The sequence below is a fragment of the Scylla paramamosain genome, chromosome 8 (assembly GCF_035594125.1).
Source record: "Scylla paramamosain isolate STU-SP2022 chromosome 8, ASM3559412v1, whole genome shotgun sequence".
In the NCBI taxonomy this organism is placed as follows: Eukaryota; Metazoa; Arthropoda; class Malacostraca; order Decapoda; family Portunidae; genus Scylla; species Scylla paramamosain.
This window is the reverse complement of record NC_087158.1, coordinates 17,247,040-17,273,338: the sequence shown is the minus strand read 5'-3', so window position 1 is coordinate 17,273,338 and position 26,299 is coordinate 17,247,040. Positions and strand designations below refer to the sequence as shown.

At 36.3% G+C, this 26,299-nt stretch overlaps 1 protein-coding gene and 1 long non-coding RNA gene across 5 annotated transcripts; one reads left to right on the top strand and one right to left on the bottom strand.

The window, feature by feature from the left end:
• Positions 1-1,609: 1,609 nt before the first annotated feature.
• Positions 1,610-17,275, top strand: LOC135102888 (uncharacterized protein C2orf42-like). Of its 4 annotated transcripts, XM_064008492.1 has the most exons (9): positions 1,610-1,755; positions 4,712-4,924; positions 5,724-5,900; positions 6,855-7,106; positions 7,426-7,607; positions 9,232-9,463; positions 12,732-12,929; positions 15,820-16,411; positions 17,150-17,275. In XM_064008492.1, the coding sequence occupies exons 2-9, from the start codon at positions 4,712-4,714 to the stop codon at positions 17,239-17,241; spliced, it is 1,938 nt and encodes a 645-aa protein (XP_063864562.1). In that variant the 5' UTR covers positions 1,610-1,755; the 3' UTR covers positions 17,242-17,275. The 4 variants fall into 4 exon arrangements, with proteins under 4 accessions (XP_063864562.1, XP_063864561.1, XP_063864559.1 ...); XM_064008491.1 differs by having other exon boundaries at positions 15,823-17,275; XM_064008489.1 differs by having other exon boundaries at positions 15,820-17,275.
• Positions 17,276-24,202: 6,927 nt separating this feature from the next.
• LOC135102887 (uncharacterized) lies at positions 24,203-24,815 on the bottom strand. The gene is made up of 2 exons (XR_010269822.1): positions 24,677-24,815; positions 24,203-24,590 (listed from the first exon to the last, which is right to left on the bottom strand). It is a non-coding gene; the product is annotated as an uncharacterized LOC135102887 (long non-coding RNA).
• Positions 24,816-26,299: the final 1,484 nt, after the last annotated feature.

Sequence of the window (26,299 nt, the reverse complement as noted above, 5' to 3'; positions counted from 1 at the left end):
ACCATCTATACATTTACCCGCAATCGTCTGGCCAGGGAGCCCAAGCTGTCTCAGATGCGGGACTGGCGTCTCATCCCTCCCTAGGAGAAGATGTCCGCCTCGCAATCGCCACTCGAGCGCCCTAGCGCCCCTAGGGTAAGGCATATCCCCAAGCGTTATCCTGAGGGCACTACGGACCACCCCTCCCTCTCCTAGGCTTGCGCTACCGTCACGAGGCTTACTTGGCCCCCTCCCCACCCAGCGCTAGCCACTCTATAGAGACGTAGGAGATCTAACATTTTGTATAGTGTATATAACTACGTTGTTTTAAGCAATAAAAGCTGTTTAAGAGACTTTGTGTTCTGGATTCCCTTACAGACTGTTTTAAAAATACATCCTACATCTAGTGACAATATTTAATCTCTTCCTGATTTTCATTGAGATATCGGAATCAAAAAGATAATTTACACACATTATGGTACTTAATTCCATAATACCCCTTCAATGATCTGTTGCTTCTGTCTAGAGTAAAAATTAATGACTTCTTCCAATAGACATCTTTCAGTGTTCCCCGTAAAAAAAAAAAAAAATCCCCATCTGTGTTGCAGGCTCAGCCTGTGAAGGTGACTTGAAATGTAGTGCTTCTTACAGACCTTTAGATGATTTTGTTGATTTAGTGGCAAGTGTAACAAAACATTGTGAAGGTTTTTATTTTCATGTTTTAAATATTTTGATGGATGGGATATGTTAAACTTATGGGTTAACATTCATTAGATTTTATTTAATTAATGAACCCATATCTCCTCTATAAATGACGGGAGGTTTTCCAAAAATTGCAATAATGCAAAGGTCACAAAGTCCGGCTGCAATCAGATCTCACTCTATCATATACAACTGTGGCCGCGTGAGATGTTTGCAGAAGCTGAAGGAGTATTATAAAAATAAGCACAGATAAAATTAATAAATAAAAGAAGCAGACCGAACAGTGAAGGACAGCCTAAACAGCTGGTGATATGTTGGGCGCAACAAAATAAAATAAAAAAGATATACGAGTATGTGAAGACTTGTACCCCATTCCACGCCTTCAGTAACATGTAGCTGCACCACCAGGTAATGATAGTGTTAAATACTTCTTGTCCTTCATGAATGCTTTACCTCAGACAGAATCACGTTTTTACTCTACCCGGTCAATAATGACGACTAATTTTGTTCCTTGCATACCTACACCATGAGGTAATTTTGATGAATCGGTGGATTTCAGATTGAAAGGTGCTCTGGCCTTTTAGGTTTTCTTACTAATCATGTATCTTGATAAGAAGTAATGATACGTAGTAGTAGCAGTAGTAGTAGTAGTAGTAGTAATAGTATTTGTTGTTGTTGTTGTTGTTGTTGTTGTTGTTGTTGTTGTGGCAATAATAATAATAATAATAATAATAATAATAATAATAATAATAATAATAATAATAATAATAATAATAATAATAATAAACTTGAAATGATTAACAGTAGCGAATTGTATGGACAGGAAAGTAAAGATTTTCAATTAATCCCTTTCTATAATATGTACTATAATAATCCTCCTCCTCATTCCTCATTAGTCATTACCCTGCAGTTTTAAGTTTGCCGCGGCGTGACGTGCGGGCCATCTGACCAGCGGCAGGCCAATGGTGGTGCGCGATCCATCTTGTCTGGGCGCCATTGTACCAGAATGTCAACAAACCACTCGTGAACTCCTAAGATTTGTCGCTCTTCTGTGATACTGGACTTCGGATCGGGGTAATCAAGTACTTCACTTGCATTCCCGTAGCTTGCTGGAGAGTGTCAGTGGACTTAGAGGCGCGAGGGAGATGTATTAGCAAGGTGACAGGGTAATGTGAGGGAAGGTTGGGTGGTCCAGGCTGCTGGGAAGTCACTGGTTATTCAGACCGCCTGGTTTGTGCCTTGGGGATGCGTGTTTAAGGTCTGGGTGCCTCTCATTGTGGTTTAGAAATGCAGTCCACGTATCTGTCAGTTTGTCATGTATCGCGGTGTTTTATTTGCAAGAGCTTTCATAAATAATGATTCTTCAAGTAGAATTACCACCTTGGCTGTTATTTGTAAACCATAAAGAAAGGGAATTTTTAAACCACCGGTAATATTCTAGGGACAGTATCACTCTGGGATTAAGGCCAGACTTTCAAATGCTCCCATCCCTCCTAGCAATCAGTAGGCCTGTCCTCTGAATTAACCAAGATCACCACACAAACTTTTAACTAACCAGCACTGCTTGCAGATTTCACTGTAATTCTCCAGAACTCGGAATCCACTTCATTCCTGTTTTCTGTTTCGTTCTCTCCCATCAAACCTGAGGGCTTGGTAGGAAAGCAGAGTTTCTTGATGGGAAAATCAGATATGAGTGAAACATGGTCCTTATCCTCGAGAATTTAGGGAATCAAGAAAATCAGTCTAATCTTAATTGAGCTTTCAGTCAACTAGGGCATATCGTGAAGCAAGATAATTGCACACCACTCAGGGTAATTGTGTACCAGGGAACTTATTTTTATGTTAAATTCATCCTAAATAGTTAAGAGAATTGTTTTCTCAGTTTCGTAGTTTTAGATGTGGAACAGAGACCTGGATTCAACATTAACTAGTGCTAATATTCCATTTCAACAGTAAAAGTGACCAACAGGGCTTTTTAAAGTTCGGATATAACAGTGAAGAAAATTTTGAAAATCTGAACTTGTTATTGCAAAGGGTAAGCCACCTAACAAACTGTGTTAGGGTATTCTAGTTTGGCTTAATAACTATGAACATCCTAAGACATATTGTGCTATAATTACAACTTTCTAGGTTTAAGCATTCATGATCACAAAGCCACTATTGAAGGCTGGGGTAATGGGATAACTTTTCATGGAGTAAATGCACAGCTCATGGTTTCCTCAGTTACCACAAAAAAAATTAATATCTAAATGCATTTTTTCATGCTTCATAACCTATATATTCAGCTTTTACAGCATAACAAAAGATAAACTTATGCAAATTCTATAATATCTATCTGCCAAAACTATTTCTCATCTCTCATGTGCCCAAGAATCCTCATCAGCAACAATCTCAGGTCGCATCTTTCTGGTAATGTCATCAACATATGTGAATAGAACAAGATACACATGATCTTTTTGCCACCAAACAGCACATGCCTCCCTCAGCCCCCAGGCGTGGCTGTGTATGCACATAGAAGGAAACAGAAGAAAAGTTCTACACTACACTGCCAAAGATCCACTTTCCATGGCTACTGTTTTCCCTAATGTAGCATTTGGAAGATAAGAGAGTGTAGTTTTAGAATAACTGGGATCTACCCACTTGACTGCCAAAAAGTGCTCAATAAAGTAATAAAGGCAGATATCCCTCAATCAGCACACAACCTAGTAAGCTTCAAGGAATGAGGGCAGCATCTGCCACCAAACCTAAGTCTTTGTGGCATGGCAGGAAAATCAACATATCGCCTGGCAAGAGTTTCCTTGATTCCTTTATTCCTTTGATTCCTTTATTCCTTGATTCCTTTATTGATTAGCTGGCCAGCTAATCAATAAAACCAATGCCAAAAGGAAGCTGAAAGTATTGCATTGAATGTTGAAAATTTGTGATATCTTCTGCTTCCTTGAGACCTACCTCTTGAATCCTTCACTTCCATATATAAATAAGGAAAACCCTAATCTGCATGCTTATAACCACTTTATTTCGCATTTATGCTAAAAAAAAAATAAAAAACATTAAAACTGGTTGGCCACATTACACAACTTACCTGAACTTCCTCCTCCATCTTACACACCATCATCACTGTATCACTGCTAATGAAATAGCAAATGATCCCAAGTAATACAGTACCACTGCACAGTACACTTAGTCCCTCAAAGTCAAGGATCATAACTGTGTGATTACAAAAGCAGGTAGTAGCTAGAACCTGAATCCAAAAGACATAGGCCATGGTTGTTTAACTATGTGTTTTGCTACACTGTTGCTTAGTTTATTTATCAGATATATTTCATAAGGGTGAAATGAAGGTTGATTAATTTATTAAATTAGGAGCTGATGCATTTGAGATGGCATAATGAACTGCTTTTCTACCTCTCTTGTCTTCCTCTGTTTCCTCATTGTCATTTCATGTAGTAGTTGGGTGATCTATGGTGCCTTTGAGTCAGGGGCTTCATTTTTGGCTTCAGACATTGGGGGAAAACATTTAATCCAATTATCACTTGTATTTTATAAGTTTTTACAAAATAATATTTAATGCATGCTTGAATTTTAGAATGATTGAGTAACTTACAAAAAGGAATGAGGGTTTGCCAGTCAGTGAATCAATTCAATATTGTATTCAAGTGTTGGAAGCTGACAGTAAACATTAGAACATCTTTTAATTTGTTTATTAATTTATTTATTCTAATATTTTGTTCATTATTTATATATTTTTTTTATTATTTTTTTCTTCTTTATTCTTTAATTTTTTTATTTCATGTATTTATGCATTTTTCTTTTTAAGAAGAAGAAAACAGTCAAGTATAGCAGATTAATTCATATACAAATTGATATAAATTCATAGGGCTGTGTTATACATAATGCTTGATAAGGTAGGGAAATATGCAAAAATAAAGTTAGGTCCTTCATACAGGACAAGACTGTATGATAGCCATTTTGGATGAATTACTTCAGTAGTAACATTATAGATATATTAACATGCCCTACTGCCTTTCAGATGCCTCGTGAAGATAAAAGAGCAAACTTCCTAACAGACCTGGGAAGGGCCACAATGAGAGGGGTGCGAAAGTGCCCCAAATGTGGAACACTGAATGGAACCCGAGGATTCTCATGTAAGAATAAGTCATGTGATGTGATTTTTAAGGAAGCTGGAGAGAAGAAGAAGCATTCAACAGAAGCATGTCGAATCACAGCTGGGGCAGACACTCAGGTTGGTATATCATTACTTTGCCTTATTATGTAATTTATTGTCCAAAAATTGTTTTCATGTATAAGCTAAAGTATGAACTTAGGTCCACTTTCCTAATAAAAAGGCAGGGAGGAAGCAGTGAAGGTACTGTAGTTTGGTCCAGTTTACTCTTGTATTGCTTTCCTTGGGACTTTATTAAGGAGATGATCTTAGTTCAATAGAAGCTCACTTGCCCCTCTTTACACAACTTGTCCCAACACACTCCCCTCACCAATCTCTCTCTCTCTCTCTCTCTCTCTCTCTCTCTCTCTCTCTCTCTCTCTCTCTCTCTCTCTCTCTCTCTCTCTCTCTCTCTCTCTCTCTCTCTCTCTCTCTCTCTCTCTCTCTCTCTCTCTCTCTCTCTCTCTCTCTCTCTCTCTCTCTCTCTCTCTCTCTCTCTCTCTCTCTCTCTCTCTCTCTCTCTCTCTCTCTCTCTCTCTCTTATTGTCAAGATTTTGTTGTCTTGTCCCTTCAGCATCAATCCCTCCTATTCCTGTGCACCTTATCATTTTATTTATCCAGGACAGGTCCAAGGAGGGATAACCAATAATTTTTTGCTTTGCCATCCTATCCCAAAATGAGATATGTAGATTATTAATATATTATCATATGTAGATTATTAATATATTATCATTTTGTGACTTAAAGGAATTTCATCAGAGGAAACTGATTCAATGCTCTGTGGTCATTAATAACTTATTTATGAAGGTTGATGTTTTTAACCATGAGTTTGTTGTGGTTGATGAAGCTTATTGTTTATACCATGCACCTGTTCCCAAAGATATATTCTGTACGAGTACGAGACAAAGGACCAGACTACCGAGGTTTTGTCCAGATTCCGTTGATTCAGTCAGTGGATGGGTCAGGAGATATCTTCATCGGAGCTGAACCTCTTGGTGATCCAATGCTGCTACTACAGATGGGAGCCCGATGTTATGTGGAGTCTTGTCAGCGAAAGGTAAATATTTGTTGTATGAACTGCATTTTTGTTCACTTAAGAGCATTATTTGATGCAAAAATGTGCCTCACCACAACCATGGTGGTGGGCCATTCCAAAATGTTTGTTTTTTCTAGTTCTTTTGCTGTAAGTTAAGGATATATCTTTAACTGTCTCTAGATACCATGTAAGGTGTTGTCAAATATTTTGGGGCACCCCACCGTCATGTTTGTGGTGAGGCACGTCCTTGCGTCCTTCATCACTCCATTTTTTCACCAATGCACTCCCAGTGCATTGGTTTATTTTTTCTATTTGTTTCACTATGCTAGTAAAATTCTAACTCTCATACTATGCAATTGTGGCCTGTACATTTTCCAGGCATCACATGTCACCTCGTAAAACACTGTTTAAGACAAACACAGCCATATTGTTAGCCAAAGCAAGGAGTGGTCACAAAAGGTAGCTTTCCCTTATGTCAATATGTCAAACTATGAATCCATTATTCCATGCTTTCAAAAACATATCAGGGACTAACCAAAGTAGTCATATAGTTATTTTCTCCTGGCAGATTTTTTTCAGACTGAAAAGGAGCAAGTTGCCAGTTTGTCCAATATGACACTTACCTCAGCAAGAGTTCTAATCACTAATGTAGCTGACTGTAGATAGTGGCACATTTGAATGTAATCTGTATTCAGAGTCCAGATTGCATACTCAGCTTCTTCTTAAATTTGGATTTTAAAAAGATTTAGTATTACATTATTTTTTAAATGAGGTAATCTCATATTTCATGAGAATTAACAAATTGCTTAAAAGGAAAAGTGAAATGTTCATTATATACATCTTGTCATTCTCAGCACTTATCCTTGCTGAATTTATAGTGTTTTCCTTGGGTGAGTTTGAATGTGTTTTCTGGTTTCTTCACCTTCATTTGAAGTAGAGGAATATTGTATTCTATTGAACAAATTCTTCTTTCAGAGTCAACAGCCATCACTGTGTTCGCACATACGAGCAGCATCCCAGTGTTATAAAGATGCCACATCACTAACATTGAAAAACTCGGCATTGAATTCTCTACCAATACCACAGTCAATCAAAACTGATATATGGCAGCTTGCAACAGATACTCCTGGTCCCTTAGTACAAAGGGTCTCCAAAAATATTATGGTGGTGAAGTGTAAACCTGAGGCTCTTCACCAGTTTGGGTTTTTACATTTCAGTTTTCAGCAGGTGAATATATGCGTATATATATGCATATATATATATATATATATATATATATATATATATATATATATATATATATATATATATATATATATATATATATATATATATATATATATATATATATATATATATATATATATATGCATATATATATATATGTATGTATATATGTATATATATATTTTTTTTTTTACTAATACATTAGAGCTGCAGAGAAAAATGTTGAAGATGATAGAATTTTATTTCTTAGTTTTGAAAATGGAGTAGAATTGCCCTTATTTGAAATCTATCTGTTTTTTTTCTTTCCTTTCCTTTCAAGGTGCGAAACAAGGAGGAAATAGAGTACAAATATTACTGCGGGTGCCGATCCTTCAAAATCCAGCCAGCTGCACGGGATGTGTCCTTCCGCAAATGTGTTCATTTGTATGCATGTGTGGTTGCATTTGCAAGTGACCACAACCTCTCTCAGGAATTTTCTTACTATATTAATATGATACAGAAGTATGTTTTTAGTTTATTTAAGTTCATGTTTATATATGCACATATTTGAAAAATATATTTAATAGTTTGATATATTTATCAAAAAACACACTTAGAAAATTTTGGTATTTAAGATTATTCCATTAATGCAATGCTCAGTTTACTGTCTTACAGAGTTATTATTTTGTTTTGTTTGTTTAGGTTCCAAAAAAAGGTTTCATGCTTATTCTAATTTGAATTTGAATGTAGATTGTTTTCATTGCATTTCTGCATTACAGCAACAGAGAATTATGTAACAGGATATTTACTATTAGACCTAAATCTCTCTCTCTCTCTCTCTCTCTCTCTCTCTCTCTCTCTCTCTCTCTCTCTCTCTCTCTCTCTCTCTCTCTCTCTCTCTCTCTCTCTCTCTCTCTCTCTCTCTCTCTCTCTCTCTCTCTCTCTCTCTCTCTCTCTCTCTCTCTCTCTCTCTCTCTCTCATCTTAGATTACAGATGTTACCTCACACTTCTGGCATGTATTTTCAATTATTTAAAAAAAGGATAGATTGAGACAGCTAGTAAAGATTTTTGGAAGTGTATGAAAGAAAGAAGTAGAGAATGAGAAACTAAGAGAAGTAGTTAAATGTATGAGTTGGGCAGATGGCAGAAGGATGAATGTAGTTTTGAATCAAAACTTGATTCAGGAGTTAGAGTAGCATTAAAAATGTAGAGGGGAATTTATAGTGTTTACATATAGGTTTATGGAGTGAATAAAAGGTCATATGAGGATGTGGTGGCACCAGCAATATTGTAAGGTGGTCATTCATAGAACACAGAATCAGGAGAGTAGATGATATTGTATGTAATGGGAATGTTATGTTTGAGAAACATGTGGTGTAGCATATTTGGCTAGAGTGAGAAAATTAAGAAGTGTGAAGTGGTACTGGAGGAGATCAAATAGAGAAAGAAGTATTTTCATAATTTGGGTATGTAAAGAGAAAGGAAGATGAGGTATTAGTGGAAAATATAATTGGATTGTAATTAGAATATGTAAAACTAAGAAAGATGATGAATGGGATGGATGGAAGGAGAGAAGGAAACATCAGATGCAAGGAGTGTCTTTGGAACAAAGAAGAATGATAGCATGTGGTAGTAATGAATGGAGACCACTTGTAAATATGTATGTGTGGTGTAGCCTGAAGGTGTAGCCTCTGTTGGAGGTTTGTCTGCATATGATTAGATCAACTGGTGAGATCAGATGTGGAAAAGGATAAGGTCTCTTATGAATTAGTAGGTCAAACCATTTCTGCTGTCAAGCCCTGGTGCAGAAACCCTGAATATTCTTGCATTAGTGACCAACATGCAAAGGTAGTGAGTGAGGATTTTTCCTCTTTCCACCCACTTTTGTAGAGGCAAAGAGGCTGAGACAGATTTTAATTTAATCTTTGAGAATGTCTCTATATATATGTATGCATGTCTGTCTGTCTGGGTGTGTGAGGGGCACTGACTGTTCAAATTCCTGGTACAAAGGTATTAGCCTGTTATGTAAATAGATGGGTTGCTCCATCAAATAAAGATATACCTATGGGAGTGGAAAGAAAAGAATCCAAAATCATATTCATTAGTACTTGCCTCATATGCTTATATAATTTGCATATTTTTCAGTGATCAAGGTCCACCTTCAAGTTTGAGAGTAAGTAGCAGCAATGGAGAAGAGAGTAGTGTTACCTTAGGAGAGAGTGAAACAAGCCTTAGCACAGTGGGTGAGAGATCCTTTCTGATACTTAATGACTCAGGAGATTCACAGTGTCAAGTGGAGGTAGAAGTGCTTCAGGAAGATTCCTCTTCTATATTGGAAGGGATCCCCATCTCCCCAGCTGACAACCTTGTGACTCAGGTAAACATGATACTTATTGATATTAATATGGAATCAGATTGTGGAGGTAAACATGATACTTATTGATGTTAATATTGAATCATATTGTGGAGGAGGAATGAATCTGGGACTGAACTCCAACACATTTGGTTATTTCTTAAAAGCATAAATAAGCTTCAAAGTAAAGACTAGAAACTCAGATTTTTGCATTATCAGTTATATTTAAATCAGCTACTTTATCCAACATCTTGTTTTATATTAAAGCCCACTATCCACATCTTATCCATAAAACTTTTCTCTGAAAAAAAAAAAAAAAACTAAAGTAGGACAACATTCAAGTTAAAGTGATTCTTGTATTTTCATATACATAATTTGTTCTCAAAATGCTAAAGGTTGTTGGTTCCCAAATGAACAAGGCAAATCCACCAGCATCTTTTCCAGTCCAGTTCTACAGACACTAGTTATTCTTTCCATTTATCAACTATGTGGAAACAAATCAAACTATTTTTGTGCCATTATTTTTGTCACTGACTGTAATGCCTTTGCAAGATGATTTCTGCCACAGGTATGCCAGCTTCATGGAGTCCTAAATTAATGTCCCTTTTCCTTATGACTTCCTCTTCATTTGCCTGGTGCATAGGGGATGCCCATGACCCAGATCCCTTTCAGCCATTTCTGAGAAAAGAAAACTAATATTAGTATTTCACTCTACTTATCAACAAACTAGAACCATCCAGTAGCATTATGAGAGATCAATATAAATTGCTTGCTACCTTCATCTGTTCTAACCTCTTCACATCTCTGCCTGTCAATAATATTCATGGCTAATCCCATTTATTTCTTTAACACTCATATTTCATCCTATTTCACACACACACACACACACACACACACACACACACACACACACACACACACACACACACACACACACACACACACACACACACACACACACACACACACACACACACACACACACACTCTTCTACAAATATGTAAAAAGGAAAATGAAACATGAGGATGGGATAAACAAATTAAAAGGGGAAGGAAGAATTCATGAAATTACTGAGGAGATGAGTGAACTAATGAATGAGAGTTTTCAATCTGTGTTTACAAAGGAAACCAGATTTGTGGTACCGAGAGTGGTGTCACAGAATGAGGGAATACAGAAGATACAAGTAAAGAGACAAGAAATCAAGAAACTCCTGGAAGAGCTGGATGAGCTGGATGTTAGAAAAGCAATAAGATCAGATCAAGTAAATGGATGGATATTAAAAGAATGCAGAGAACAAATGGAAGAACCCATATGGGATGTAATTAACAGGAGGAAAAGTACCAGGAAGGAAAATTACCAAGGGAATGGAAAAGAGCTAATATAGTGCCAATATACAAAGAGGGAAATAAAATGGAGCCATTAAATTATAGACTGGTGTCACTAACAAGTATTGTAAGCAAGCTTTGTGATATAGCAATCAAAGACAGATGGGTGGAATATCTAGAAAATGAAAAGATAATTACAGAAAAGCAATTTGGACTCAGGAAAGGGAGATCCTGTGTTACAAATCTACAGAGCTTTTTATACAAGAGTGCAAGAAAGGGACAGATGGGCTGATGAGAATACCTGGGTCTCAAAAAAAAAGCATTTGATAAAGTTTCCCACAAAAGTCTTATGTGGAAGCTAGAGAATGGAGGAGGGCTAAAGGGAGCAACATTGAGATAGATGGAGGATTATTTACAAGGGAGGGAAATGAGAACAGTAATCAGACACCCTAATTCAAGTTGGCACAAAATGACAAGTGGGGTACTGCAAGGATCTGTGTTGGCACCTATTATGTTTCAAACATATGTAAATGATGTGATAGAGGATCTAAATAGTTTTATAAACCTGTCTGCTGATGATGGAAAATAATGAAAATAATAAAGGATGAAAATGACTGCAAGAAGTTACAAAAAGATTTTGACAATATACATGCATGGAGCCAAAGATGGAAACTAGAATTTAACTTCAGAAAATGCCATGTGTTGGAAATAGGAAAAAGTAAAAAGAGACCTTCATGGAATTACAAAATGGGAGGACAAATAATAATGAAAAGTAATGAAGAAAATATTTGGGAGTAATGATTTAGGACACAATGTCACCTGAAATAAACACAGTATTCAGCTCTACATACAGCCTGTTAACAAACATTAATGTGACATTTAACTATTTAGATAAAGAAATTATGAAGGAAATTATAACAAGCATGATACATCCTAAATTGGAATATGCAGCAGTGGTTTGGACTTCACAGAGAAAAAAGATATATGGAAACTGGAAACAATACAAAGGATAATGACAAAAATGATGCCAGAATTGAAAGACTTAAGTCATGAAGAAAGACTCAAAGAGATGGGTTTACTAGCATTACAAGAGAGAAGAGTAAGAGGAGACCTAACAGCAATGTACAAATTAGCAAACAATATGGAAAGAATAGACAGAAATGACTTAGTACCATAGATGGAGGGAGAGAGACGGACAAGGGGGCATGGGAAGAAAGTACAACTAGGTTGTATTGTACAACCACACACACACACACACACACACACACACACACACACACACACACACACATCAGACACCACAACAAGATAACGCCCCTAAAGGCGTCGCACATGGACCAGTACAGACTCAGTGCGATTCCCACCATAGTGGGAGCCATCAATCAATAGTCCATTCTAGATTAGACTTACCTTTAGGATTAATGTTAAGTATTTCCCCACCCCCTCTGTACATTTTCAGTTTAACTGCCTAAATAATAAACCGTTTATTATTATTATTATTATTATTATTATTATTATTATTATTATTATTATTATTATTATTATTATTATTACATCTCATATGCATGAAGACTGTGGCTATCTTCAATGACTTCAACATCTGTCACCAATGGGAGATGATGCACTTAACATCAAACATTGTGTTGATGACTGTCACTGAGAGGAATGACGCTATTGGTAGACTGTCAGGCAACCTGCAGAAAACTACACCACAATATACACAGTATATGCAGTATTTCTTCACTTAAATAAGGTTTTGGGGGCTCATGGGTGTTCTTAAGTGGGAACACTAATTTTACAGATTTTCATCATCTATGGATGTGTCTGTTACCTAACCTCCATGGATAATGAGGGATAACTGTATATCCATCCCAGAAATATGTTAGACAAATTCTATTTAAAGGATGTTTAAACATAATTATCAAAGTAGTCTTGCACTTTGTTGAAATTACCACTAAATCAACAGGAGGACATTGAAGGAAAACTTGAAATTCAACTGAGAACTCCAGAGGGCATCCATCTGCGAACCTCAGATGGAGGCACCATATCTGTGCACCAGATCCCTGACACCGTGCCCGTCACTCGCATCAAGCGTCGGCGGGATGACTCAGTGGTCCAGGCAAGCTCTGCTCTTCTGACATTACAAGAAGTAGCCTCAAAAAAGGTAAGACTGCCTAATTTTTGTATATAAGCATTTAATGTATTAATCAGATAACTGTAGTTGCAGTCACAGGGAGTGAGGTAACCTCATTGTACTGTGGCATTGTACTGTGCTCAAAATTGTGCATGCAGTACACTTTAGGAATATTTATCATTATTAATAATATATACGGGCAGCATTTATTGTTCTGTTATTTGAATCTCAAAACTGACTAGATTTAGCAGTATTTGCCATTTCTATCTGTATATATTAATGACAGTGGTAAGTGTTCCTAAAACTTACTTCCTGCACAGTTTCAGACAGTGCTGATGGGTAGGATGCCAGAGTATGATGATGCACCCTTCAGTCCCCATGATCATGACTATAGTGTTAAGGATTTTGCAGGCTGTAGCTGCTAACTCATTAAGCCCTGCCAGTGATATGCTTAACTTGCTAATTAAGTGCTTCATTTATAGAAGGAACCTGCAAAAGTAACACCTTTCTTGGTATTGGGGAGAACAAAATTTTTTTCAGCTCTCTCTTTGATGCCCATGCTGGAAGAGATGCTCTTTGCCCTGTGACTTGAGATATTTCTCTTTATGAAGAAAGATGGCCTTCTTTATAAACTTTGTTTTCAAATATTGTAATTATATTCATAACTCATGGGATATTATTTTGTATTCTGTTATTGTATGAAAATTTTATTTCACATCATATTTCACTGGAATGTGAACTTTTTTAGGTGTTCTGTATGACCTTGTTATTATAATATTAAACTTTCAATTCATCAGTTGGTCAACACCTCAGTGCTGTTCCTTGGCCAGCCCTCAAAATGGATTCTCAACAGCATACCCTCAAATTTGTACACACTTGCAACCAAGGAATTAGTAAGAATAGAGTGGCCCTAAGGCATATGAGGTTGAAGTCAGTGAACTGTCAGTTGGCCATGTTATTGTGGGCTATGGAAGTGATTACTGAGTATGGGTAAATAACCCCTTGGATGTATTTTGTGATTTTAAAGGATCTATATAACATGTAAACTGATCATATTTTCCCTAGTATTTTCCTGTTGTGAAATGTTTTTTCTACATATTATTTTCCTTGGGGAAAATAAACTGGTTACATCATGATCTCATTAAATGTAGGCATTTCAATTCGGGTGTGTAGTGTGCTGGACTCCACATTTAATTTCCATGTCAAAGGTGAGATCAGGTTGAGTTTAGCAAATTAACAGGGTGGATCATCTTTTGGGACTCATTTCATTAACTCATGTCAAGATGAATCTCCCATACACATATACACATAGATACATACATACTCAGTCATCAGGTGTAGCTCTCAGTAGTGAGAGTGAGAGGTCCTGTACTATCTTGTGTTGAAAATGTACCATTGAGTGAAAGCAGAGTCCTAGAGAAAGATGCAAGTAATCAATATGAGGAACTTAATTTACCAACCCTTCGAGGTGAATATATGCGAAATTATTGCATATGGTTCAAAATTTTAGAGTTTTTAAGGTGTGAGACATCACAATGTTTTCTTAAGCAAAAAATTCCCATGAAACTCATGATTAATGATTGTGAAAAACAAAGGCTATCATCTCTCTTTTCAATCCAAGGATTATTAACTATATGTAACTATATATCCCATTATGTGAAAATAAATTCATAGAAAAGTTTTGCTCTGCAATGAACAGCACTCACATGAAACATTGTGAACGTACTGTACTTTCAAAACACCAGAAAACTTTTCTTAGGTTTGGCAAGACATATGTTATACATTGATCCCATAAATAATCATCACATACTGCTAGTCAAGGCTACAGGCTGGAGTAACAAGACCTATCTGCAGGTCAGATATAGATGCACAGCCAAACAGTTCATTGCACGACACTTATTTCTTAAGTATGAATAAATACATACAGTAGTGGTATGTAGTACAGTGTGTATGTTTATATATATATATATATATATATATATATATATATATATATATATATATATATATATATATATATATATATATATATATATATATATATATATATATATATATATATATATATATATATATATATATATATATTGCACAGAAATTAAGTTCACAGAGCAGTGGAAGAACAGATTAGTCACATATTTTAATTCATAGTTAAAAGTGAGTTCACTTGTAGCATGAAATCTCTGTTTGTTGAGCCATTAGCAATAATGTTACCTTGGCAACACTGCTTGGTATAGTAGGTATCCTCAGCTCCTTTGTGAGGTCCGTAAGGCAGGGTATTGGTTAGCATGTTTTATGCCTTATCATTTCTTTTTAATTTTTGAGCAACATTTACTCTGCGTAACCCAGTGTGATAGCAAGGAGGGTTACTACTAGGAAGGACATAACAGCTGTGATTGCCTTCTATAAGGCAGATATCAGGTCAGACAGGTATGAGTGTGCGTGTTTGTCAGAAGGTGGTTAAGTGATTTGTTGAAGAGGCAGTGACTTGTCTCCAGCATGGCAGGCCCAAATTAATATCCACAAGGATCCACAAGGGCACAAAAAGCGCAAGGGAAGACCCAACCTGCAGCTGTTTTGCGGAGTGCTGGCACACACATCTTGACCCTATGGAGATCAGGAGACGTATGTCTATGTAAAAACTGGTTTACATGTAATGATACAGTTGTGAGTAAAACACACATCTTGATGTTACATGTGCATATAGACAGTGAAAAAAAAAGAGGAAAAAATTTATTAGGGTACCCCACTGATTCAGGATGCAGTTCTGCCGAAGGGTGTTGTTTGGTAATCAGCAGTTCACATCAGGTTCAGTTTTCTTTTCAGGTGAGTGTGAATTACAAACTGTTTAGATTATTTTTAGATACACTCTAGTATGGACTGACTTTAATCATGAATATCAATTCCCTTTCTCTCACAGCAGATATCTTCACCAAAAAGGCCCTTGACAGGAGCATGTGCTAGGAAAGCCAAGGAACCTGTGGATGAAAACACTGCCTCATTCAGTTTTATGAATTGGCTTGGAAGTGTTACAGAGCGCATTAATCAAACAATGCACTTTGGCTTCAGTGGTAAACCAGAACCTTTAGTGTTTCATATGCCAAAGCTGTTTTTTGATTGTCTTATGGAAAGAATAAATGCACGGTCCAAAAAGAAAAGAGTACCAAATCAAACACAGCAGTTTATAAGAAAAGAGGCCGTTCCTTTAGGAAAATTTACAAAATATACCTGGAAGATCTTAAGTGATGCTCATGTGAAGCAGATATTTGACATTAATGAAATGCCACTGGAAGTAACACGAAACTTCATTCAGAATCGAGATGGAAGTTACAGACTCTTCAGGCATCGTGATGAAGACTCTGTCTATGCAAAAGGAAGCCCCAACCAACCACTTCTAAAGCCACAAGAGTACAAGACAAGATTACGTGTAGGAACTCCCCCTCCTGGTCAGAAAGAACCTACTCCATTCATCATAGAGTGGATACCAGACATCCTTCCACTATCTCTCATTGGTGAGTTACGAATAAAGTTTGAGTTTGATCATCTGCATAATGGCCAACTACTTACACCACGAGAGTCAAGGGGGACCATTGGGGGCCAGACCATTACTTCAGCAAGGACTCATGGCCCACTGTTAGCTCCTAGACCTCAGCCACAGTCAGCATCACAATCTTCATCACAGATTCCTGCAACAGAACATATTATTAGTATACCAATAACTTCAGAAACAGCAGAAAATATGGCTACAATCCTTACTTTTTAAGATGACTCATAACTAGTCACATGCTAGTCTTAAGTAAAAAACTAAATTAAGTATATGTTATGATGCATCTAAACAATCTTTCCACTCTTGGGGAAAAATTAGTATCGCAATGTATTAAAATTTTTTGTCTGCATTATTTAATTTTGTGTTCAACAAAATTTTACTTAGTTTAATGCATTTTATCATCATCCCATTACCTATCCTCAGGAGAGTTGTGCATCCAAACCCGAGAAAATGAAAGTTTTACAAAACAATATAATTATAGTGTGTTCAGGCTGACTTGTATGGTCCTCTCTCAGAGCACACGTCATACATTTGGAGGTTAAGCTTCTCTTTCTTTCATGCACATAATTAATGTGGTGAATGGGATTGTCTCTTTTCCACTCACTACAACGCTCATTATTAACATAATGAATGTTTCTCTCTTTTCCAACACATCATTTCCTTATCTGGTAGATTAATTTCTCCCTTTCCTCTCTCCTTTCAGCATACATCATTGACATTAAGTTTCCCAATACACATCTTGTATATCTAGGTGTGATGGTTTTGAGCAAGATGCATTTAATTACTGAATACTAAATACAAGGAAGTATAATAAACAAATCAGTCTGAACATACTTTAGTTTTATTTTACACTGTAAATAGAATTGAATGTCTTATTTATTTTACTTATTTTCATAAATCTTGATGAAAATGTAAATTTTTCACATGTACAAACACATGTCAGTCAGTATTTCTATTGTCTTGAATGTGGGACAGTGAATGAAATTATTCAGTCAGGAAAAGAATTTATTACTCACTGGGTTACAGTTGCCATTTTACTTTAAACAGTGATGTACAAAATTACCAGAAAGCTTTGAGTGTGCATACTTTTGTGCTCTGATTGTCTTAACCTGCAGTGTGCCAGTGACTTTTTTTTTTAGCACATAAGCATCTTTGGAGAAAAATTACATTAGTACCTATGAAACCTGTCACCTGGGCCACACTGGGTGAAAGGACTTCATGATTGGTCATTGAAATTTGGTAGTTTAGTTCTATAGACTTTCCTGTCAATTGGGGATTTTCCAGGTGATTACAGTAGATCTTTGGCTGGATATTCTCTTTTTGCCTCTTTTTTGGGGGTGTTAGGAGACATTTATGGAAGACATTTTGTGTGCAATTTTGTGATGTTCATAATACGCTTATGAGAAGAAATGTGTTAAAGAAATAAGGTTTTCGTGTTAGATTTTTAAAATAAATATAAAGATAGATTTTTTAGACACTTAGAGTAATAGTTGTAAGTAAACATAACAATTATAATATGACACTATATGTGCATCATCCCAACACTTCAGATTTTCCTTTTGATCAATAATGAAGAAATGTGTGGTACTCTAAGGAGCAAAAATGCACACAGGACCACTAGCTCTTTCTTCTCAGTGGGAGCCTTTCTTTATGTTCTGGAACCACTGAAGAGAGGAAGAGTAAAGAATAGGTCTATTACCTACCACCTTTCTTTTAGGTCTTAGTCTTGCTAAACTATTTGGGCATGATTTCCTTTTTTTTTTTTTTTAAGTTGAGCATACAATGTGTGCGTTTATGTATGTATGTATATTGAAAGCCACCTTCAAGTCAGAATATGTTTTATTAGAATTTGCAGTAAATGGTAACAGCTAGTAGATAATGATACAAAATATATATATATATATATATATATATATATATATATATATATATATATATATATATATATATATATATATATATATATATATATATATATATATATTTTTTTTTTTTTTTTTTTTTTTTTTTTTATGATTAATACGAAAAATTAAAAGTAACCAAACATGCTGACTTGCAGGGAATAAACTTGACACCTAAGGCATGATGCAGCATGCCAACATGTTCCCTCACTTAATCAGTCACAGGCAGTGTCACACTTGTTGCCATATTGTGTATTTCAAGATCATAATCAATCCTGCTCTTGTGACTTTAGTGTACTCCCTTCTCAAGAATTTAAGGCACAAAGGCTGAAGCTGTCAAAATTGCATTTCCACTTAGACATTACTATGGAGAAAATGGTGGGTCATGATGACCTGGATAAAATCTGTCCCTCCATACAAGATCTCATGTCTTTCATCAGCAAACAACAGTATGCAGCACACCAACAGACCAGTATCTTTTTTCTCAAGCACAGGGCAGTAGTCAGGGTACAACATCCCTCTACCTGCAGTGAGTCTGAGTCCAACTTCATAGCTCTTGCTCATCTGATTTGCATGTCAGATTTTCACATGCACTAGTGATTCAGAGTAGTAGACATGGACAAATGTACAGTGTATATAGTACATTAATGTAAGTCATGTACAATGTTTGTATTTAAGTTTTCAAGTCTTGTAATGTTGCGAAAGTACTAAGTGCATCAGTCATGTGTAGAATTAAGATGCAATTGTGAGCACCCTTCCCATCTCTTACTCACACCAACCCTTCATCTGCTGGCAGTCTGCTGGCAAGATTTATATACTGAAAACTGGTGTTATACACTTACATTTTACATACTTACTATATACTGTACATATCAAGGCGGAAATTCAGATTTCATCATTTTCAATCAGTTGTAAGGGCTGGAGCCCCCTGTTGTTCTGACTAAAAGACATTTTTAATGTGTGTGTGTGTGTGCGTGTATGTATGGACGAAACACTTGGAAGTTTGGAGAGTTGTTTCACTTAGCACCTGGCTGCTTAATGATAAAGTGTCAAATTTCATTTTGCATACTCTAGATTAATGTAAATACTGGCTATAAACTCTCTCTCTCTCTCTCTCTCTCTCTCTCTCTCTCTCTCTCTCTCTCTCTCTCTCTCTCTCTCTCTCTCTCTCTCTCTCTCTCTCTCTCTCTCTCTCTCTCTCTCTCTCTCTCTCTCTCTCTCTCTCTCTCTCTCTCTCTCTCTCTCTCTCTCTCTCTCTCTCTCTCTCTCTCTCTCTCTCTCTCTCTCTCTCTCTCTCTCTCTCTCTCTCTCTCTCTCTCTCTCTCTCTCTCTCTCTCTCTCTCTCTCTCTCTCTCTCTCTCTCTCTCTCTCTCTCTCTCTCTCTCTCCTCCATATACAAGGGAACTTTATTGCAATAATGTGAGCATTTGGTGTGCCTGAAATTAGAAAACTTAAATAATCATGAATGATGCTCCTAGAATGTAAGTGGCCTGGATGTCAACCTTTTCCCTCATGAGATAAAACACAATAAGATGGAGATTGGACACTAATTTACCTCCCATGATGACACATTCTCATGGAATTATGCTCCAGGGTCTCCTTTATGTTCCTTTTCTCAAAGGGTGTGTGACAAACCACTCGAGTCTAATACAGATTAAGGTAGACATGCTGACACTGGTAGGTCTCCTCCACTGGGTCTATCAGTAAATCCCAGAGTTGAAAGCAGTCTTGGCATTTTAAATTGAACTAATCAGGAAGCTCTTTAAATATTTGTTGCCTATTGATTATACATGATTAAAATCCCTTAACAGGTCACCAATCACTAATCCAGCATCATTGGGATCTTTCAGGTGCCAGCTTACAGAGAAATGAGGTTAGAACACACTTATTCCAACTGTTAACCACCTCATTCTACCTTAGAAATACAGTAGAACCTCGGTTTTTGAACTTAATTTGTTCCTGAATACCATTCGGAATCCAAAATGTTAAATTTTTTTTTTTTTCCTATAGTAATCAATGTAAAATAGATTAATCTGTTCTTAGACACATGTCCACCATGTCTTAGTGGGTAATGCCTAGTGCTCCCACTGCTAAGATAGCCGCTCCACAACATCTCCAGCTTAGAAATTTTTTTTATCCAAAAAGGATGTATTGAATGAACTTAGTGACAGAACTCATCAAAAAATATTGTTTAGTCCATGCAGGCATTCTCCTTGCCACCAATCAAGTGAGGGAAACCTTACAGAGTGACACAGAGAGGAGCAACCCACTCTGCCAAAATGAAAGTGATCATAACATTTAGAAATCTTTCTACTGAGAAAATGCAGTTGTGCAGTAGTGATGGCATTGTTGGTGATAGAGAGAGCCACAAGAAGCTTGGGATTATTCCTGAGTGCCAAGCCTTGTTTGTTTACATCGAGGTTTACAACTTCTTCAACTGGATCACACTTAACTTATTTCAAAGACTTAATTATTGTCTTATTCTTTGTGTCTCTCCTTCATATATATATATATATATATATATATATATATATATATATATATATATATATATATATATATATATATATATATATATATATATATATATATAAATGAAGAAAATATTTATAGAAACTATAAATTAGTAATAAATGGCATCTTGTAGTATTTGAAATCAAGTAACTTTGTTCAAAAACCAAATTATGATACTGCAACCAAAGCAATTAGAGTTCAAATTTTTGTTTGAAAACTGATTTGTTCGGAAAGGGAAGCATTCGGTAACCAAGGTTCCACTGTATGTTGTAAATCAGTACAACTTGATTAATAAGTGAGGCTGTACCAATACAACTTTTTCTGCTGATAACAATACTGATACATACTTAATTTCTGGCAGATACCAATGGTACTGATAGAGCTGATACCGTTTGCAAAGAAATTGAGCTTAATTTCCTTCTGTTTCCTTATGTCGTAAACTGTTGAAGAGCCAATGCTGTATAATTCACACAAGCTTCGCACAGACACACTGCTGTCGAGTTTTTTTTAGGATTTCAATTTTATCTTTTATCGATAACATACAGTATTTGCACTTTACACAATGAGAAGTATTTCCTTTATTCGCTGGGGCCATGGCTGGAGCTAAAACTGAACAGGTTTAATAATAAATGGAGAAAGCAAATTGAATGGCTTCCCTATGTTTGAAAGTGATGCCAGCTATTTATTCAGCAAATAGCTTCTTGTGACCTGTTTCACTTTGTAATGTTTCTTAGGTCATCCACTCCTTGCTTCTGTTATTCTTGTATAGCTTCTATTTCACTGTTACATTGGTTCTTCCATTCTTTTTCCCCAACTCTGTGTTAAAAAGCTTTTGAATAAATTCTATCATCTTTTCAACAATCAGTAGCAGTAGCAGTTTGGTGCAGTTACCTGGAAAATTTGAAATTATGCTAGTTGAAATTAGTGCCAGATTTGTGATGGAACTGGATTAGTGATGGTCGACCTGCGTATGTATGTACAATAGCCCAGTGACTGTTAGTGGCATCAAAACTTTTTTTAACATCTCGATCATTCTAATATTCTTCTTCACTAATTTTTAGTGCTAACTTTTATTATCAGTCAATGACAAGAGATTCTTGCACATATGACAAGAGATTCTTCATATGTTTTTCAATTTACCTACCTAGTTTAGTGTTTGATGGTACAGAAGTTGTTTATTATTTATTGTATCTTTTTTTTTTCTTTTTCTTTAGGACACTTGCATTCTAGACACCTTGGACAATCTAGGATGTTAAAATACCTAACATGGAATTTTCAGACTGCAAAGTCTATTCATGTGAATCTTAACTTGTCTTAATACCTACCCCTTGTAAACTTCAAGGGAGTTATCTAAATAAGTGATCATCATTGTATTGGAACACATCTGAAGTGATGCAGTAACATTCAGAAAACAAATGTGCTGGCATCACAATTTGTTGGCTTTTATATTCTTATATATTTTCCCAATACCACAAAATAGTGAATTCTGTATGTACAAAGTGTAACATGTTTTACCTAAAATTATGTGATAGTGTATAATTTTATGCAACTATCTATGTATCTATCTAGGGGATGGCCATGACAGAATAGTCTTCATTTGTTCTTATCTTTGCATCCCATAATGATTCTATTCATCTCTTACGAGTATATACTTCAGTACTCTGTCATCCCATTTCTCATAAGTTCATCCCATTGCACTTTCTGCATCTCTCTTCATTATCTCACTTCATGCTATTCAACCACTTTCCCCCCTCAACCACTCTACTTTTCATTCCTCTACTTGAAGTACTGCCACGGTTATATGCATACATTATTTTCCTTGTCCATTCTTTGCCCACCACAGGCACTTCTCAAGAAAATAATCTCATCTGCATGGATGCTCAACCATTGTTTTTTAGAACATACACATCTCATTTACACATTTATATATTTGTATGTATGGCTGTTCCATCATAGAGAAAGAAATACCAAAGTAAAACATCACAGGGGCATACTGTGAAGGGTAAGATAATGCATAGGATAAAGAGGCATGGCATTAGAGCACTAACACCAACAGATGCAGGCAATACATGTACATGGAATGAAAGTTAAAGATCTAGGATTCATGCACCACAATGTTGTATTTCCTGTTATGTTTCCCATTTATTTTCTTGGTCAATCTTTCCCTGAACATACCAACTACATGCCTATTTCCCCTCCCACAGCATTACTGAGCTTGACTTTCCACCAACCCATTTCACTACTCTGTTCACTTCACTGATGCAGGAGTTAATTAGAACCTTCTTTCATGCCTTTCATTGGCAAAATTTGGAACTCACTTTCTGCTTTTGTTTTTCCATTTCCGATGACTTGGACTTGTAAGAGAGGAGTAACGAGACAACTCCAAAAGTATGTTGGGCAACCCCAACAAAAACCCTTTGCTATATAATTATTTTTATTTATTTATTTATTTATTTATTTATTTAATTATGTATTTATTTGTTTTTTTTTTTTGGGGGGGAGGGTCTGGAAGTGGCAATTAAGTATGCATTTTCATTTATTTATATATTCATTTTATTATTATTATTTTTTTCTGTCTTGGCCAGCCTCCTCTATATGCTGAAAATAAATACTGACCAATGGGAGTGTTACAGTGTAATAATTCATATGAACAGTGGTATGCAGTACAAGTGTTACATCAACTGGCAAGTGTCTTACTTGCAATATGGGAGTGGCATATATTTGGGCAAACTTTCTGGTACTGAAAAACAGCAGTGACCCGTGTCTGCCCTTTATGTAGGTTGATTTTCAGCACTTTGAATATGATATATGCAAATGTAGGATAATTATTTGATGAAATTATATGAAAACCTTTGCTGACCACATGTGATATTGCCAGTGATTGTGAATCTCCTAGGAATATGATAAATAAGAACATTTATGGAAAATTGAACTTCATTCTTGATGATAAGTTCTTTATACTTTACTGTAATAAACAATTAAACTGAATATGAGTTTTTCTGATTCTTTTATAGATTTAAGTTTTACATGTCATTATAGGTTACATATATTACATGGCGTGTTTATTTTAGGACTATTATTCATGTCTGTCAACATTAGGATAGCATTTGCGTTCTTTTGAATCCTGAACTTGCCTTATTTTTATTACTGTACTGAGCGGATGCTGCGTTGGGTTTTATAGCTTTGGGTGAACTTCTCAAAACTAGACTTGGTTAAAAAAATAAAATAAATAAATAAATAATAATAATAATTTATCAATATATATTTTTCAGCAGATATGGTACTACATTAAAAAGCATTGTATCATCAGAAAAATGGGTTAGGAAAAAGAAAACACTCTCTGGATATGGTATATATTTCTTGATATTACAAAAGGTGAATTCAGTGGAAGTGGAAACAGTGGTATACTGGTTTGAGTTTCACCGAGTAATTTGGAAGTGTATCTATCATGTATCTTCTTCTACCATGTTACTTATACTGTCATTTATCGAGTGAAGGCTTATCAAGGGCCCAGCAGTTCGTCGTGACCAGATTTCTGCAGAAGCGTGTAGACAGTCACGGCCAACCCGCAGCCATTTGGGGGCGGTTGAAACCGCGGTAGTGGAAACGTGGAGGCTGCACCCACATACGATTCTGCAGGTTAGATGGGTCCTCCAGCAAAATAGTTGGTTTCTGCTGGGCCATTACACTAGCCGCCGCCGCCGCCACGATCAACAGCAGTATACTCAGCTGAAAAAAAAAATTAAGTAAGACACGAGAGTCAAAGAAGAGGATATGTTCAAGCAATGGACGCTGCACAAGTAGCCTATGCTTACTATGTTCATGGTTGATGCTGAAGTCCGCAGACGAGTGTGGCTATTCGGTCGCAAGCGGCCTTATATCTAGCCATGCTGGGAGGCGTGTTGCAGAGGCAGTGTAGGATGATTACCTACTGGTAACTGTTCTCCTTGACCTTACGAGGGATTAGTGTATACTCATTTCTTGCTTATTCGGACCATCTTTTGCTTGACGTCTTGGATCGTCATTCTTTGTTCATTTGCTACACTCTATAAATGTCTTAATGAGAAACATATATTTTCATAAATGGTCCAAATGAAATGAAGGCCTAGTTGAGTGGGTGGAGTAATCTGCACGCTGTGTGGGGGTCGGATCATTGCTTCCCCCTCATTGACATGCTGCATCAATGTGATAAGCCGCTCCGCTTCCCCCTTCTCGCTCATCCCCGGAGTGGGGAGCGCAAACAATCCGATGGGGATGGAAGTTTTGAAGATGCTCTTGTCTGTACTGCCTGAAAATCTTATATCCGCACACTGCAGCATCTAGATAATAAGAGAACATTCATAAGTAGCAATGTAAAATGTCATCTTGCGAGGTACAATAAGGTATATAAGTAAAAAAAAAAAAAATTTAATATATGGTCACTGCTACTACTACTACTACTACTACTACTACTACTACTACTACTACTGCTACCACCACCACTACTACTACTACTACTACTACTACTACAACTAGGTAGCAGTGACAGTTGTTTTGTTAAGTTACTCGAACTGTTACTTATTTCTGACAATAGAAAAGGCATGTTATGATGAATAATTTGCAGATTACTGATTCTCTCTCTCTCTCTCTCTCTCTCTCTCTCTCTCTCTCTCTCTCTCTCTCTCTCTCTCTCTCTCTCTCTCTCTCTCGCAAAGAGAATAAATATCCCTGCAAATCGGAAGAGTGTTCCAGCTGATAAGAAATGTTTATGCCAGGACTTGTAACAAAATTTTACTGTTGCTAATTCCCAGCCAGACTGCAGAGATTGTCATCAATCCGACATTGATGGTTACTTCACAATTTCTGCTTCAATCAAAAGTGTCGGAAGACAGTGAACGCTTCATTTCACCCTTGATTGCCGCTGAGTTACGGTTGCAGAGCTGTTTATGTAATATTAAAATTACAGACAGTACATAAATCATCCCAGTGGCCTCAAACTTTGGTTCTTTTTTTTTTTTTTTCTCTTTCTTTTAAAGTCATAGTTTCTAATTCGGCCAACCCCTTAATCCCTGGTGTTCTCATTGTCTAGCAATATTTTGATGTAATCCTGCCCATTGTGAGTGGTTAACCGTTAATTTGATTTTGGCCAAGTAATTTTCACTTAAAAGAAAGTTGATCACCAGCCAACAGCGCGAATTACATGGGAAAGCTACAAGAGTAAGCACGGTGTCCAGGTGTGTGTGGCTAGCCGGAGAGAACGATGAAAGTGTGACTAAAGTGAAATTCAGTCATTTTGAAAGATAAAACAAATAAATAAACAAAACAGAATGAATAAATAAAAGATAGCCATCATACTGTACGTGTAAAGAATGGTAAGGAAAAGAATAACGATAATGATATAATAATAATAATATAATATGTACTGATGATAGTGGTGGTGGTGGTGTTGGTGATGATGA